Genomic DNA, 14,872 nt, shown 5'->3' on the forward strand with positions numbered 1-14,872 from the left:
AATGTTAATTTTCAAGATGTTTTGGGTTCATTTTGAGTAAGCAATACTGTAATTTTTAAACAATAGTTAAGTGAAACTACCCAGCAGGTTGGGCAAACATTTAACCCAGCTGCTGGGTTAAAACAACCCAATCGCTGGGTTTGTCCATTTTCAACCCAACTTGGGTTGTTTTTAACCCAGCATTTTTTAGAGTGTAGTTACTTAAAAAAGTAATCTGATTACGTAACTCAAGTTACTTGTATTGCGTTACCCCCAACACTGGTTGTATATAATAATAATAGCATTTATTTCTTTACAAACTGTCATCATTATAGAGTGTCCATCTTATTTTATATAAATATGCGATAGTAAAACAATTACATGTGGTTTTATCTGTAACTAAGAATGATTTTATGTAATTTGAAAATTTTGCAGCGTTTCATACAGTAGACACATTGTAATTTCTATTTAAACCACTTTATACAGTGTTCTACTCCTTGTTATGACAGCTCCCCTCAGGCGGTGTGAGGGTTTCGAAATGACCGTTTAGCAGTTGGTTTTCTGCTTAAGCTCTCATTGTCTAATAATAGAAATTTAATCAAAAATCTGCTTCAAAGGAGAGCACCTGTGGGCATGTTTGCAGGGTCCGCACTAATTACACTGAAAAGGCTCCACCTTTGGGGCTTCCAGACCAATTTCTGTTGAAATAATTACTTAACCTGATGCTGCTCCCTTGGTCACATGCATTGGCGGACATTAGTCTTTTAGTTAATGAGGAACTGCTTCTGCAATGATCAGTCAACGCTCAAGGCAAAAGTCTGTCAGTTGGAACGACTCTGAGCTGCTGGCGGTAAAATGAAGGTCACTACAGATTGGAAAATAGACTATTAAATACACTATCTCAGTCAATACTACAATTACAGTACAGTTTCTCCATATTAGTTACCAAATATTTAGACATCATTGTTCAGAAAGGTTTGCCGGTAGGTTATTTTAATATGTTGAAGCCTGATCACTATCACACTAAAAAACATTACCAAAAATACTTAATGAAATAAAACATATGTCAATAATTCAAATAAGCTGATAACATTTTTGCCAGTGAAATTCATCATTTACTGTTTTCCATACATGACTCAAGTCTCTCAAAATGTGCAGTTGTCCTTGAGAACCTGTGTCAAGGATATCTGACCAAAGATCTGAGTCATTACATGTTCTGATGATGTTTACAAGTCCCAGTACAAACTAAAGGCCCTGTGGCAACAATTAAGAATTAATGACCGTTACAAAAGCTCCAGAATATGTTCTCACACTAATCACATATCCATAAGTGGTTCCTTCCGGCTCAGGTATAATATAACCCTTCAAATCAAGCCTTCGCTTTACTCAGACGTCTGTTGATTCACTTGTGCTGGAGGTACCGCAGGCCAATGAAGGGATGAACCTCACAGCGGCCAGAAGCCCGTTTTCACTCTCATCACTGAACAATGGAGATGACCGTAAATTCAGTTTGGGGGGATGTAGCAGTTATGATACCGACAGCGTAGCCTCCCGCAGCACTGGCGTCTTTTCTGGATATGACACATTGGATACTCCGCCGAGTTATGACTTCTATGCTAACACTGAGGTTTTTGGGAGAGTAAAGAAGTCAAGACCTTCTCTCTTTCAGCTTCATTCCAATCCTCAGGTAGGAACAACATAAAACTATTGCACAAAAAACTGCTCTGATAAACTTTTAACCAATGAATGTCCGTTCCTCTAGATTATTGATAATTCTCATTAGGATTCAATAGGATGAGGTTTACTCTAATTCAAATAAATCTTCAATCCAGGAATCCACAAAGAAATAGTCAGGTTTTCCACTATTTTCTCTTAGGATGACCCATCTCCACCTCCTCTGTATGAGGAGACGAGTGAGGACAAACAGGGCCTGGATGAAGATGAACCCACAGAACCTCCACCAGAACCGGCTCGCTTTGGATGGGCTCAGGGAGTCATGGTATAAGAACATCACGCCAGAACCACACCAGAACATGCTTCTTGATGTATAGACAGTGACACCAAAATGTATTTGGGGCCAAACTTGAAAATATAAGAGTGTTATTCCATTAAATACAAAACAATTAAGTGGCATCTGCAAACAAATGCTATAATAATAACATTTTAACTAATATGGAGGAATATTTTGTTATATTGCAAAGGCGTTCATTCATTTTAAGTGTCTAAACTGTCTTTTTTTCCTACTCCAAACATCTGAATAAAGTCAAGCAGAAAGCATTTATACATTGTGTAACTGAATGGATCCCATTGGAGCATCATTGTTTCTTGTACTCCCTGTAGATCCGCTGTATGCTGAATATCTGGGGTGTTATTCTGTACCTGAGGCTTCCTTGGATCACAGCTCAGGCAGGGATTGGTATGTCAATCACTGTTTTTATATGTCTTGATCCTTTCATTTTTATGTGTTTTACTGTTAAATTCCCTCTTGATTTGTTTTGTGAAACCCCTTAGGGCTGTTACGTTACATATCACTGTGATTGTGTCAGTGTTTTGGCATGCATAATGTGAATATTTTCCTCTTCACTTTAAAGGTCTGACTTGGGTTATAATCTTGGTGTCTTCTTCTATAACGGGCATCACTGGCTTGTCCACATCAGCCATTGCCACTAATGGCAAGGTTAAAGGAGGTAAATACAATGCAATACGTGTATATGCTGAGTAAATTTGACTATCATGATTAATTAACTGCCTTTAAGCCATTATACTTTGCAGAATGCAACATTGTTTTTAATAACCATCATTGATTTCTTTCTTTTCCCAGGTGGAACATATTTTCTGATCTCTCGTAGTTTGGGTCCAGAACTTGGGGGCTCGATCGGGCTTATATTTGCTTTCGCTAATGCAGTGGCTGTAGCAATGCACACAGTGGGATTTGCTGAAACGGTACAGGCACTCATGCAGGTGGGTGGAAAGGAACAGTATACACAGAATACACTGAAAATTAAAGTCCTAAAAATGAAATGTACTGTTTTTCCAATCTTTTTCTTCTGTGGAACACAAAAGGAGACATTTTGAATAATTTGCTTGTTATATGGTTACCTTATGAAGTTTATTTAACAAAGTTCTGGAGGAGCACGTTCAGGTAATCCACTCAGCTCTATCACTCCCTCCATCATCCCAACTACTCACTCTTAGCTGGTTCCTATCGGGAATACTCTAGGTTTGGGGCAAATTCCAAGCTCAGAGCTCTCCTCTCGGACAGCATGCCAAATGTAAATTAAGTAAGCAATAAGTTACTCGAGGCTGTGCTGTTTTGTGAATAAGACTTTTTCATGATACATCACTCGAGTACCTTATTGCTTTTTTAAATGGTTACCACACAATACAAATATTAAGGCCAAAAATATGTATCAATGCAACTTTCATGAAGTAAACTTTCACTAAAAGCCTTCCTTCCGCCAGAAAAAAATAGCCCCCGACTGTAAACAGCAACAGAAGTTACATTATTACGCCATTAGATGGCAGCAAAGACTCTTTATGAGTGTGTTAGTCAGTAGTGAAGACTTTTACATTGAAAAGACTGAATTGTTGTGAACACGGAACAAGACGTAACTGACAAATGATTTTACTTGCACTGTCAGTCACGGGAAAACCCATTAACTGTTAACAGGACAAGATAATACATCGGACATTTAAACAGATTTTTTATTATATACATAAGACTGACCTGAAGGAAAATGCTAAATCTGAATGCAGGTAATAAACTCACTCAATCGATCTCTTTCTCACAATACTCTTCTAACAGTTACATAATACAGTAAACTTCAATGAACAATATTGAGAACAAACAGTTTATGTTGCTAAGAGTGGTTGCTAAGGGTGTTGTGTAGTGATGCACAGAACGGTCATAGCTGTGTTTTATCGTGAATAAACAGCTATTGGCCAAATAGAATCAACGAAAGGAACTAACCGTTTTATAATTCATATTAACAAAGTCCCTTTAAGACAAGTCATTTCACTCGGCGGCCATCTTTGAAACGCCTCTCGGGCATCCTGGGTATCATGCAATCTCTTTGAATGGGGAAACATCAAATTCTCCAAAACTGTGCGCCAACCTTACCATTAAATTTCATATTTGAAATCACCAATGAAATCTAACAACAACCGGCTCATAAATTTAGTTTCTAAACGCTCGAATCATGACAAAAAAATTTTATTTTTCAGGCTGGATCAAGCTAATGCGCATGCGCAGACCTAAATGCGCGTCTCTTCGGAGGCGCGAGTCTGACTGTTTCTATAGAAACCGGTGATTCTGAAGTGACGCGATGACTTTACCAGTCGGCGATTGGCTCTTATTTAGAAGGCGGAACTTATTCCGCCATATTGCGCGTTACACTTTCTCCCATTCAAAACGAGTGACACGTCTTGTGTTATTCTATAGTCTTTGATATTAATTAATTAATGCATGAAACGGAAGTTGCAATAGACTTTTCTTCCCTATTGTGACGTATCTGCTTCTCAAACAAGAAAAAATGTAGGGCGGGATTTGATTTAGTCCATAAGGACTTGATTGGATCATTTACATCGCTGCAATCTCATGTGAGTGACAGATTGTCCTGCCCTCTGAAATTAAAACAAGTCATCAGAAAAGAGAAGTTGTTTGTAAGGAATAAAGATTTTGATCAAAGAAATCGAGGGGACGTGAACTTTAAAAAAATAACGATGTGATAAATCATTTATAATAAATACTGCAATGTTCCATAAAAAACAAGAATTGTCCATTTTAATTTTGACACATTTTCTGATGCCCATCAGGAGACCGAGGTTAGCATGGTAGACCGACTTAATGATATCCGTATCATTGGAGTGATTACTGTCACCTGCCTTCTGGCCATCTCAATGGCTGGAATGGAATGGGAGTCCAAGGTTTGTTTCCCAAAGCAATTCTGTCTAGTTACCTAAATAAGTTCAGATCCTAATAGTTTACACTGGTTTTGTTTCTCTCCCAGGCCCAGGTCTTGTTCTTCTTTGTCATTATGATCTCCTTTGCCAGTTACATTGTGGGAACCATCATACCAGCCACTCCAGCGAAGCAAGCCAAAGGATTTTTCAGCTACCGAGGTCAGAGAGCAGTGCAGTCAATATGTTCCAACAAATTTGCTAATAATAACACTCCATCCTCATTTTCTCAGTGCTAGTCAGATTACACTACCATATGTCCCCATAAAGTGTCTCAATTTGTGCCCAATAGCTGATATTTTTGCGGAAAACTTTGTGCCCGGCTGGCGCGGACCGGAGGGCAGTTTCTTTGGCATGTTTTCTATCTTCTTCCCCTCAGCTACAGGCATCCTTGCGGGGGCTAATATCTCTGGAGATCTGAAGGCAAGTTGAGCTCCCAGTCACAGTAATGTTTCTTCCAATAAAACATTTCAGAAAGCATATTTATTTGACTCAAGCCTCTAAAAGCTTTCTGTCTATTGTTCTAACACACAAAACCTCCTAGGATCCAAATGTTGCTATACCTCGTGGTACAATGCTGGCCATTTTTTGGACCACCGTGTCTTATCTCATTATCTCAGCTACTATTGGTGAGTTTCAGAAGTGCTTGATAACACAATTATCCTTAAGTCCATGATAATGTTTATTGATTATTTTGTCCATCCCTTTCTATTATTTATGTGGGTGTTTTAGTTTTTTTAAATATATTTTCTCTTTTTTTTTCTAGAAATCAAGATTGACCTATACGTTTTAGTAAAATATTTTTTAAATTCACAATAATGTTTAGAATCATCTGAAACACCAGGTAGTCCAGATGACCTTAAAGTCATGATAAAAATGGAAGTAGCGACTTCTGTACTTATTATGTTTAAGTGCCTACATCCCCAGAGAGAAGTCTGTGGTTATGTGGTTATATGCCAGTGAGGTCCACTGTATTATCCAGTCACACTTAGCTGTGTTATTTCCCTGTTGTTGTGCTCTTTATATGCATTTCAGGCTCCTGTGTATTGCGTGATGCTTCTGGTGATGTGAATGACACCTTGTCATCTTTGTCTGGGGAGTGTTTGGGATTGGGTTGCAGCTATGGCTGGAACTTCAGTGAGTGTATCACCAACAAGACCTGCCCTCATGGACTCAGCAATAATTACCAGGTGACCATTGTCTAAATGCTCATTGAGTAGTGTTATGTCAATGTGTTACTGAAAATATGAAAACATGTATACTGTATAACATATTGTTCTGGCCCCTAAACATGAAGTGTTCCCATATATAAGCCGAAAATTAATCCTTTGGTGGTCATCGGCCATTTTAGATTGAAAAATGTCACATTTTTAATTTTTAAATTTATGAAACTTGGTGACTTTTCTGGCACTAGCTAACACACACACACGCACACACATAATCAGAAAAGGCTAAATGTTTTTTTTTTTTAATAGTCACATTTTGAATGGGAAATGCAACAAAAAATGTTTTTTTTTGGGGGGGGGGGGTACACATGGCTATATAGACATTAAGTGTAAGTTTACATAACAACGATGTACAAAAAACATAAAAGTTTTTCCTTTACATTTTCGTGTACAGATGACAACGTTGTCAAAATGATCCTCGTTCACACGGATCCACAAAAGTGACTAAAAAAGCTGTATTACACATGCTAGGCCAGTAGATGGCGATGGCACTATGCACCTATAGACTGAACAAATACGCATGTGCATGACATCGTTGTTTTCACAAATTCACTTTTTTGTAGTTTAAATGGAGACGATAATGCTATCGTTTTCAAAAACTTGCACTTGTTTTCAAAAGTTTGCGTTTTTTATGCCCCCAAAACGCTGTTGCATGCAAATGAACAGTGAAAAATAGTTGAAAATTATGTTGTGTAAACGGCCCTCTTAGTGGTTACATCCATCAGATGGCACCCATATGCCTTCCAAGCACTGGATTTTAGGGTATGTTTACACGACAACAATATACTAAAAACTGAAAATTTCTTCCTTTGTGGTTTTCAACAGACAACAACATTGTCAAAATGATACCCATTCACACGGTTCTGCAAAAATGATAAAAAATGCTGTATTATGCATGCCAGGCCAGAAGATGGCGAAGTCACTTTGTAAAGAAACACTACGCACCTATAGACTGCAATTTGCATGTCGTCACCGTTTTGACAAATTCGCGTTTTTGTAGTTTACACAGAGATGATAACGGTGTCGTTCTCAAAAACTAGCAGTTTGAATCACGTTTTCAAAAGTTCGCATTTTCAGGCCCCCAAAATGGCATTGTTGTGTAAATGAATGGTCAAAACGCATAAAAAGTTATCTTGAAAACGGTGTTGCATTAACGGTGTTCATTTTTAACTTAAACACTGTATTAATTAACAAAAACATAAAATATTTTTTTTCTAATATTTGTATTAGTTAATATAGAAATAAATGGTGCATAATTTGGAGGAGAATATACCTCAAATACAAAATATTAAATAATAAATAATATTGAAACAAAATATAGTACAATTGTTCTGTTATGACCCCTAATAGTGGAATACCAGAGGTTAACAGAACTAATATGTTCTTCTGTCATATATCGCTTCAGACTATGAGCATGGTGTCTGCAGTTGCTCCTCTGATCACTGCTGGCATTTTTGGAGCCACTCTTTCCTCAGCTCTGGCCTGTCTGGTGTCCGCTCCTAAGGTTTTCCAGGTAACAAATGAGCTCCTGACCATTTTAATTCCTCCATTATAGAGTCTTCAGTGTTATTTACTAATTTAAACACTCCTTTAACATAACTCTCATCCATTATCCTTCCTTCTTCCTTCCATTCCTTGTCCCCCTATAGTGCCTTTGCAAGGACAATCTGTATCCAGGCATTGGATTTTTCGGGAAGGGTTATGGGAAGAATAATGAACCACTCAGGAGCTATCTGCTAGCCTACGTCATCGCTATATGCTTCATTCTTATTGGTAAACCAACAAACATCAAAAGTTAACCATGCAATTGTTGAATGCTCTCAAAAAAGGTGTTTTATAGAGATTTCCTCCTGACAAACAAATGTTGTAATATTTCAGCTGAGTTGAACACCATTGCTCCCATCATCTCCAACTTTTTCCTCTGCTCCTATGCCCTCATCAACTTCAGCTGCTTCCATGCATCCATCACTAACTCACCAGGTGAGCATTTAAACCCATACATCAAACCAGAGTGGCTTAAGCTAACTGTTTTTGATGCAATATTTGTGGTTTTTAATGGTGGTTTGCTAATCGGGTTAATGGTGCATACTGCAAGCACCGCAGGGTTGTTTTCTTTAGATAAAGACAAATGCAAACAAAATATGTTTTACAGCACTCGTTTAATATTCTATTTCAGCCATTTGTATTCTCATAAAGCTGCATGCTACTGTAAATTCACAGGTCTCAAAATGGCTATATTGACGCTCACTGAAGCATTTCTCATTTTCTCTGTGTGTGAGCAGGCTGGCGTCCAACTTTTCGATTTTATAGCAAGTGGTTGTCTTTGCTCGGAGCAGTAGTGTCTGTGATCATCATGTTTCTTCTAACCTGGTGGGCTGCTCTCATAGCCATCGGCATAGTCATCTTCCTGCTGGGATATGTGCTGTATAAGAAACCCGGTAAAACACCTACTCTCTTTATAGCTTGGGCACAAATAATTTGTCTCATGAAGCTCATATTATTCAGAGCATTTCAACTTAAAGGTACAATATGTAAGATTTTTGGATTAAAATATCCAAAGAACAATGTTGTACATTTTGTTGACTTGTGTACTTACATTATCAAAAAAGTTTCCAAGAATGTTTAAATCAAGAAAAATAAGCCATTTTAACCAGGACACTGGCCGTGTCTGTGCATCGTCTATCAATGACACCATACCCGCGTTACCCTTAATTTCCTACAAAATAAAAAGTTTTATTTTGTAGAAACCATTGAAACACTAAAGATGCTTTAATATGTGTTTTATTAGACAGGTGAGCAATTGTTTGGATGGCTACATTCATCAACAAAAATGTAATCATTGTTATATAACTCAACACAGTTGACGCTGGTAGGTCATGTGACAGTAACAACATGGCGGATGTAGTACGTCCGAATTCATTCATACTATGTGCATTTGTAATCTATAGAACATACTTTTTCAGCGGTCCTGAAGTAAATTTAAATTCAAATGTAGTACCTACTCAAGAGCACGCAATTTGGGACGCAACTTAAGTCTTATTGTTTTCTTGATTTACCACGAGTACTATGTTCTACCATGCCTAATATCGAGCTAGCTTACTACAGTGTGCAACAAGTGTCTTATAGTAGCTTCCGAGCAAACACAGAGTAACATTATAACAACTTTCAACACACAAATGTATCTAATATGATAAAACAGCGCTGCGTTACCCCACATACGCATGACTGGAATAAGCGGAAGAGCTCGTCTGAGGCATAATAAAAGCTCCACAGCTGTCGAGCTGCGTGTCGCGCTTGTCCCGCATTAGCAATTGCTCCCGTGGCCTTGTTCCGCTCCCATGGTTTTCAGCCCCACCTTGCTTCATACTAAAAAAATCTTTAAAGGAACACTCTACTTTTTTTGAAAATAGGCTCATTTTCCAACTCCCCTAAGTTAAACAGTTGTGTTTTACAGTTTTCGAATCCATTCAGCTGATCTCCGGGTCTGGCGGTACCACTTTTAGCATAGCTTAGCATAGTTCATTGAATCTGATTAGACCGTTAGCATCTCAAAAATGACCAAAGAGTTTCAATATTTTTCCTATTTAAAACTTGACTCTTCTGTAGTTACATCGTGATATCCATTCCGTAGTTACTGCGTAATATCATTGCACTTGCTGCACTCATGGTACGGCAGCAAAGTTCCTTGATTATTACGCCGAAATGAGAGAATAGTTCCTAGCCATATCGGCCTAGAAAATAATTATTTTATTTTCCGTCGGTCTTAGTAAATGATGTAACTACAGAAGTGTCAAGTTTTAAATAGGAAAAATATTGAAACTCTTTGGTCATTTTTGAGATGCTAACGGTCTAATCAGATTCAATTAACTATGCTAAGCTATGCTAAAAGTGGTACCGCCAGACCCAGAGATCGACTGAATGGATTTGAAAACGGTAAATCTCAACTGTTTAACTCTAGGAGAGTTGAAAAATGAGCCTATTTTCAAAAAAAGTGGAGTGTTCCTACATTAGCTCATCCATGAATATGATTTCTGAGTCCCGACAGATTCTTTTCCACCGGCTGTAGACGTGAAGACAACACCTCCCATGATTCTGTGAAATCAAGGCATCATTAAGCTACAACTTAATGATTAACCACTTCCCTTTTTTTTTTTTTTCTGTGCTTCTAATATGTAAAGCTGCTTTGAAACGATTACCAATTGTAAAAGCGCTATATAAATAAATTTGACTTGACTTGACTTGACTTGACAACTTTGTTTTGAATAAGTGACCTCTAGTGGTGAAAAACTACATATTGTGCCTTTAACCCAAATGCATATAATATTGGCAAGCTTCCATTATGTGCGTAGTGCATGACTGTTTTTGTGTTTTTACATTTCAGAGGTCAACTGGGGTTCATCAATGCAAGCCAGCTCATATAACATGGCGCTATCTCAATGTGTAGGCCTTAACCAAGTGGAAGACCATATTAAAAATTACAGGTAAATAACATAAGTCATGCTGTTCATGTTGTTATTTGACTTTTTCATTGGTCTTTTGCTCACATGAATATGTTCCATTTGTGTTTATCACCTCTTTTTATAATCTCACTTTTCGTCATTTCTTCCTGTGTCCTACTTTTTTCCATCTGTTCTTTTTCTCAGGCCACAGTGTTTGGTCCTCACTGGGCCTCCCTGTATTCGTCCTTCTCTAGTGGATTTCATCAGCACCTTCACCAAGAACCAGAGCCTTATGATATGTGCAAATATCACTGCAGTAAGTTCAAAAGATGTGGAAACCCTGCAGTAATATTATTCTCATATTAATAATAAACCATTTTGTTTCCATGTTGTTTTGTTTCTTGGACACACCAAATGCATATTTTCTCTTTTCCAAATACTTCCAAATCTGTTTATCTCTCACTGAAAGTTTGCGTTAAACATTTTTTGTCCCTGCACAACACATTACATTTTAAAAGTTGTTTGCAACTCTGAACACTCTTTAATCTTTTCTCCCGAGCACATATGCTGTCTTTGACTGACTGTGTGTTATTGACAGGGAGGACCCTCGCCTGGCGCTGTGGACTCGGCCAAAAGCAGTGCTCATATAAGCTGGCTAAACAAACGGCGCATAAAGGCCTTCTACCACAATGTAGTCGCTGATGACCTTCGCGTCGGCGTACGGATGTTGCTGCAGGTCACCCATGTCCCATAATGACCTTACATCAAACATCATTTATTTCACTTTTCAACATCTGATGAAGATGAAAATCAGTCTGGTATAGTCTGGTAATGTCTGTTTATGGTGGTTCTATTCCAGAGTGCGGGTTTGGGTCGGATGAAGCCTAATGTCCTAGTGATGGGATTCAAGAAGAACTGGCGTAAAGCTCAACCAAGCAACGTTGAAAACTATGTTGGAATTTTGCAGTATGTATATCATATAGTGTAATATTCCCTCAGTGTTAAATTCTGATAGAGAAAAGTCAAGGCATGTGACAGTTCCATGTGATTTTAGTGATGCATTTGACCTGCAATATGGTGTATGTGTTCTTCGGATGAAGGAGGGTCTTGACATGAGTCGAACAATGCAAACACATGGTATGGCCTGTTCAAAACTCCCTTTTTTAACAATTTCTACAGTTTATGTGCAGTGGGCCTGTTTGATGGACTACTAAACAAACATGACTTACTGAATTTTTCTTTCACTATAGTCAATCTAGGGTTCGAGACATCTACTGAACAAGGACTTGACACAAGAACCTCGACTACTACTACACCAGCCACAATTGATACATCATGTGTGTGTCCAAACTCTTAAGTACTGAATCTAATAAGGGCTGTTGAACTCTTTGCCAAAACATTTTATCTCCTGTGTTGCAGTGGACCCTGAGGTACTAATGACCATGTCCCAGCCCACCAGTGTGTTTCAGACTAGACAGGGAAAGAAGACCATTGATGTGTATTGGCTCTCTGATGATGGGGGTGAGCTAAATTCATAAACAATTAATGTTATAGTGGAAATCATACTTTAACAATTCATTGTGTTGTCAGGTCTGACACTGTTAGTGCCGTACCTCCTGACCCGTAAGAAGCGCTGGGGCAGATGCAAAGTGAGGGTGTTTGTTGGAGGTGAAGCTCAACACATCGATGAGCAGAAACAAGAGTATGCAGAATCTTAATTGTTATATTATTTGTGGTAACACTTCATAATACAATGTCCATGCTACACAAATTACATGTAAATATATTTTACCATTCAAAGGTTTGAGGTTGGGGATAATGATTTTGAAACAATATAGTAAAATATTATGAAATTTTATTACAATGTAAGATGACTCTTTTCTATATTAATATATTTTAAAATGTAGTTCATTCCTGTTATGGCAAAGCTGAATTTTCAGCATCATTACGTCAGTCTTCAGTGTCACATGATCCTTCAGAAATCATTCTAATATGATGATTTGGTGGTCAAGCAACATTTCATAGTATTATCACAGTTGAAAACAGTGTGCTGCCTAATATTTTTTGGAAACCATGATGCATTTCTTGCATTCGATGAACAGAATATTGAAAAGAACAGCATTTATTTAATATAAATTTGTAACAATATAAACATTTTTACTCTTACTGTCACTTTTGATCAATTTAATGCATCCTTGAAAAAAGTGTAATTTCTTAAAAAAAAAAAGCTTACTACCTCTAACTTTTGAATGGTAGTGTATATATATATATATATATATAAATGCATCCTTGAAAAAAGTTTAATTTCTTAAAAAAAAGCGTACTACCATATATATATATATATATATATATATGTGTGTGTGTGTGTGTGTTTTATTAAAATTATTTATAAATATTTATAAATATTAAACTAATATTTAATCATATGATCCAGACAATATATTAATAATAGATTTTAGTTTATTCATATATATCTGTAAAACTATATATCTTTCTAAATTATTCATTGATTTATTTAATAATTTTAACAAAATGTATTTAACCGGTCCTCAGAATGTCCATTAAAACCAGCTTGCGTTTGTATTTGTCAGGCTCAAAACTTTGATCGGCAGGTTACGTCTGGGTTTCCAAGATATTCAAGTTCTTCCTGACATCAATGGAAAACCACAGTCTGAGCAGTACAGTCCCATTCATTTTATTCAACAATTTCTGCAATGACCTCTTAAATTAATAGACAGTATATAATCCTATTAAAAAATGTGTTTCTGTCCTCAAATTATTGAAACAGCATTAAAAGATTTGAAGATCTCATAGCTCCGTACAGAGTAAGCACAGTCCAAAAGGATGGTCAAGAAGCCGATGAGACAACAAAGGAATTCTCCTGGATGGTGTCTGATGAGGAATTCGAATCGTTCAAAGCTAAGGTAATTGATGGTGTTAGGATACATAACCTTTAAAAAAGTTTGGTTGCCTACTGTTTAAACATTTTTGTCCTGTGTTTGTTCAGTCCCTTCGACAGATCCGCCTGAATGAAGTTATTCAAGATTACTCTAGAGATGCTGCATTGATCATTGTGTAAGTGCTATTTATACAGGATGTTGTGTCGTGATGTAATTTAGATTAAGGTACATAAAACAAAACCGTCTTCAAGCAGTTTAATTATAAGCTGTGTGAATTTCTGACATCACCTGTCATTTTTCTGTATTTTGTTGTTTGGCAGAACTATGCCTGTGGGGCGAAGAGGAGCATGTCCTAGTCCCCTTTACATGGCTTGGCTAGAGATTGTGTCACGTGACCTTCGACCTCCAGTTCTTCTTGTCCGAGGCAATCAGGAGAATGTGCTGACGCTGTACTGCCAGTGAACACCACCTTTTCCTGACAAAACTGTTCACACACGTATACATCATATGAAAAGAAACTCAAGTTGTTAATGACATGTTAAAATGATGACAGATTTACATACTTTCATTTTGTTTCATATGTCTCGTGGTTAATAGGGTGTTTGTATTAACTGGTTTAACCTTTTAATTCTCAATTCAGAATATCTTTTATGTGTTTTTGCTGCTTTAGATGTTATGCACTTTCTCCAGAAGTAATAATTCAAAAGACTGTATTCAAAGAATTTCCTTTTAAAACCACAAATTATGTTTGTAATTAATTTTACATTAATCTGATTATCTTAATTCAGCGATTGAACAATTTGCATACGTATAGACTTTTCTCTTTTTAATGTTAACTAATATTTCTGAATATGCTTAATAAATTACCTGCTATGTATGAAATATATTCATTCTACTATTATTTATAGCATTTAGGTGAACGTAAAAAATAATTGTAGTTGTTAAAAAGGAGGATCAACTTTAATAAAATCAGTTATATTAAAATTAACCTATTTACAATGTTGATTTTAAGGGGAGGCAGTCATTTTATGTTTAAACTAGCTAGATAAAAGTCTCAGAAACAACAACAAGAAATAAAATGGATTTAAAGGGTTAGTTCACCCAAAAATGAAAATTCTGTCATTTATTACTCACCTTTGTCAATCTTCGGAACACAAATTAAGATATTTTTGTTGAAATCCGATGACTCAGTGAGGCCTACATAGCCAGCAATGACATTTCCTCTCTCAAGATCCATTAATGTACTAAAAACATATTTAAATCAGTGCATGATTTACAGTGGTTCAATATTAATATTATAAAGTTATTAAATATTAAATATTCTTAAATAATGAAGTTATATAGTGTTGACCGATTTTAAAACACTTCA

General features: G+C 36.8%; 1 protein-coding gene across 1 annotated transcript; it reads left to right on the forward strand.

Annotated features, from left to right (window-relative positions):
- Nucleotides 1–1,341: 1,341 nt before the first annotated feature.
- Nucleotides 1,342–14,532, forward strand: slc12a3 (solute carrier family 12 member 3). Its single transcript, XM_067390280.1, has 26 exons — nucleotides 1,342–1,666; nucleotides 1,856–1,978; nucleotides 2,320–2,395; nucleotides 2,571–2,666; nucleotides 2,801–2,940; nucleotides 4,795–4,905; nucleotides 4,989–5,100; nucleotides 5,231–5,361; nucleotides 5,483–5,567; nucleotides 5,974–6,128; nucleotides 7,570–7,677; nucleotides 7,814–7,937; nucleotides 8,043–8,144; nucleotides 8,447–8,602; nucleotides 10,546–10,645; nucleotides 10,808–10,919; nucleotides 11,202–11,339; nucleotides 11,463–11,569; nucleotides 11,658–11,740; nucleotides 11,854–11,940; nucleotides 12,023–12,124; nucleotides 12,194–12,305; nucleotides 13,195–13,281; nucleotides 13,392–13,527; nucleotides 13,611–13,678; nucleotides 13,824–14,532. Exons 1-26 carry the CDS (start codon nucleotides 1,418–1,420, stop codon nucleotides 13,963–13,965), a joined length of 3,042 nt encoding a protein of 1,013 aa, XP_067246381.1. The 5' UTR covers nucleotides 1,342–1,417; the 3' UTR covers nucleotides 13,966–14,532.
- Nucleotides 14,533–14,872: the final 340 nt, after the last annotated feature.

The sequence above is a fragment of the Chanodichthys erythropterus genome, chromosome 7, assembly GCF_024489055.1.
Source record: "Chanodichthys erythropterus isolate Z2021 chromosome 7, ASM2448905v1, whole genome shotgun sequence".
NCBI lineage: Eukaryota > Metazoa > Chordata > Actinopteri > Cypriniformes > Xenocyprididae > Chanodichthys > Chanodichthys erythropterus.

Coding starts and splice junctions, on each gene's coding strand:
- slc12a3 (XM_067390280.1), top strand. CDS start 1,418: ATGAACCTCACAGCGGCCAGAAGCCCGTTTTCACTCTCATCACTGAAC. Junction 2,396..2,570: donor CACAGCTCAGGCAGGGATTG/GTATGTCAATCA, acceptor TTCACTTTAAAG/GTCTGACTTGGGTTATAATC. Junction 11,741..11,853: donor TCGAACAATGCAAACACATG/GTATGGCCTGTT, acceptor CTTTCACTATAG/TCAATCTAGGGTTCGAGACA.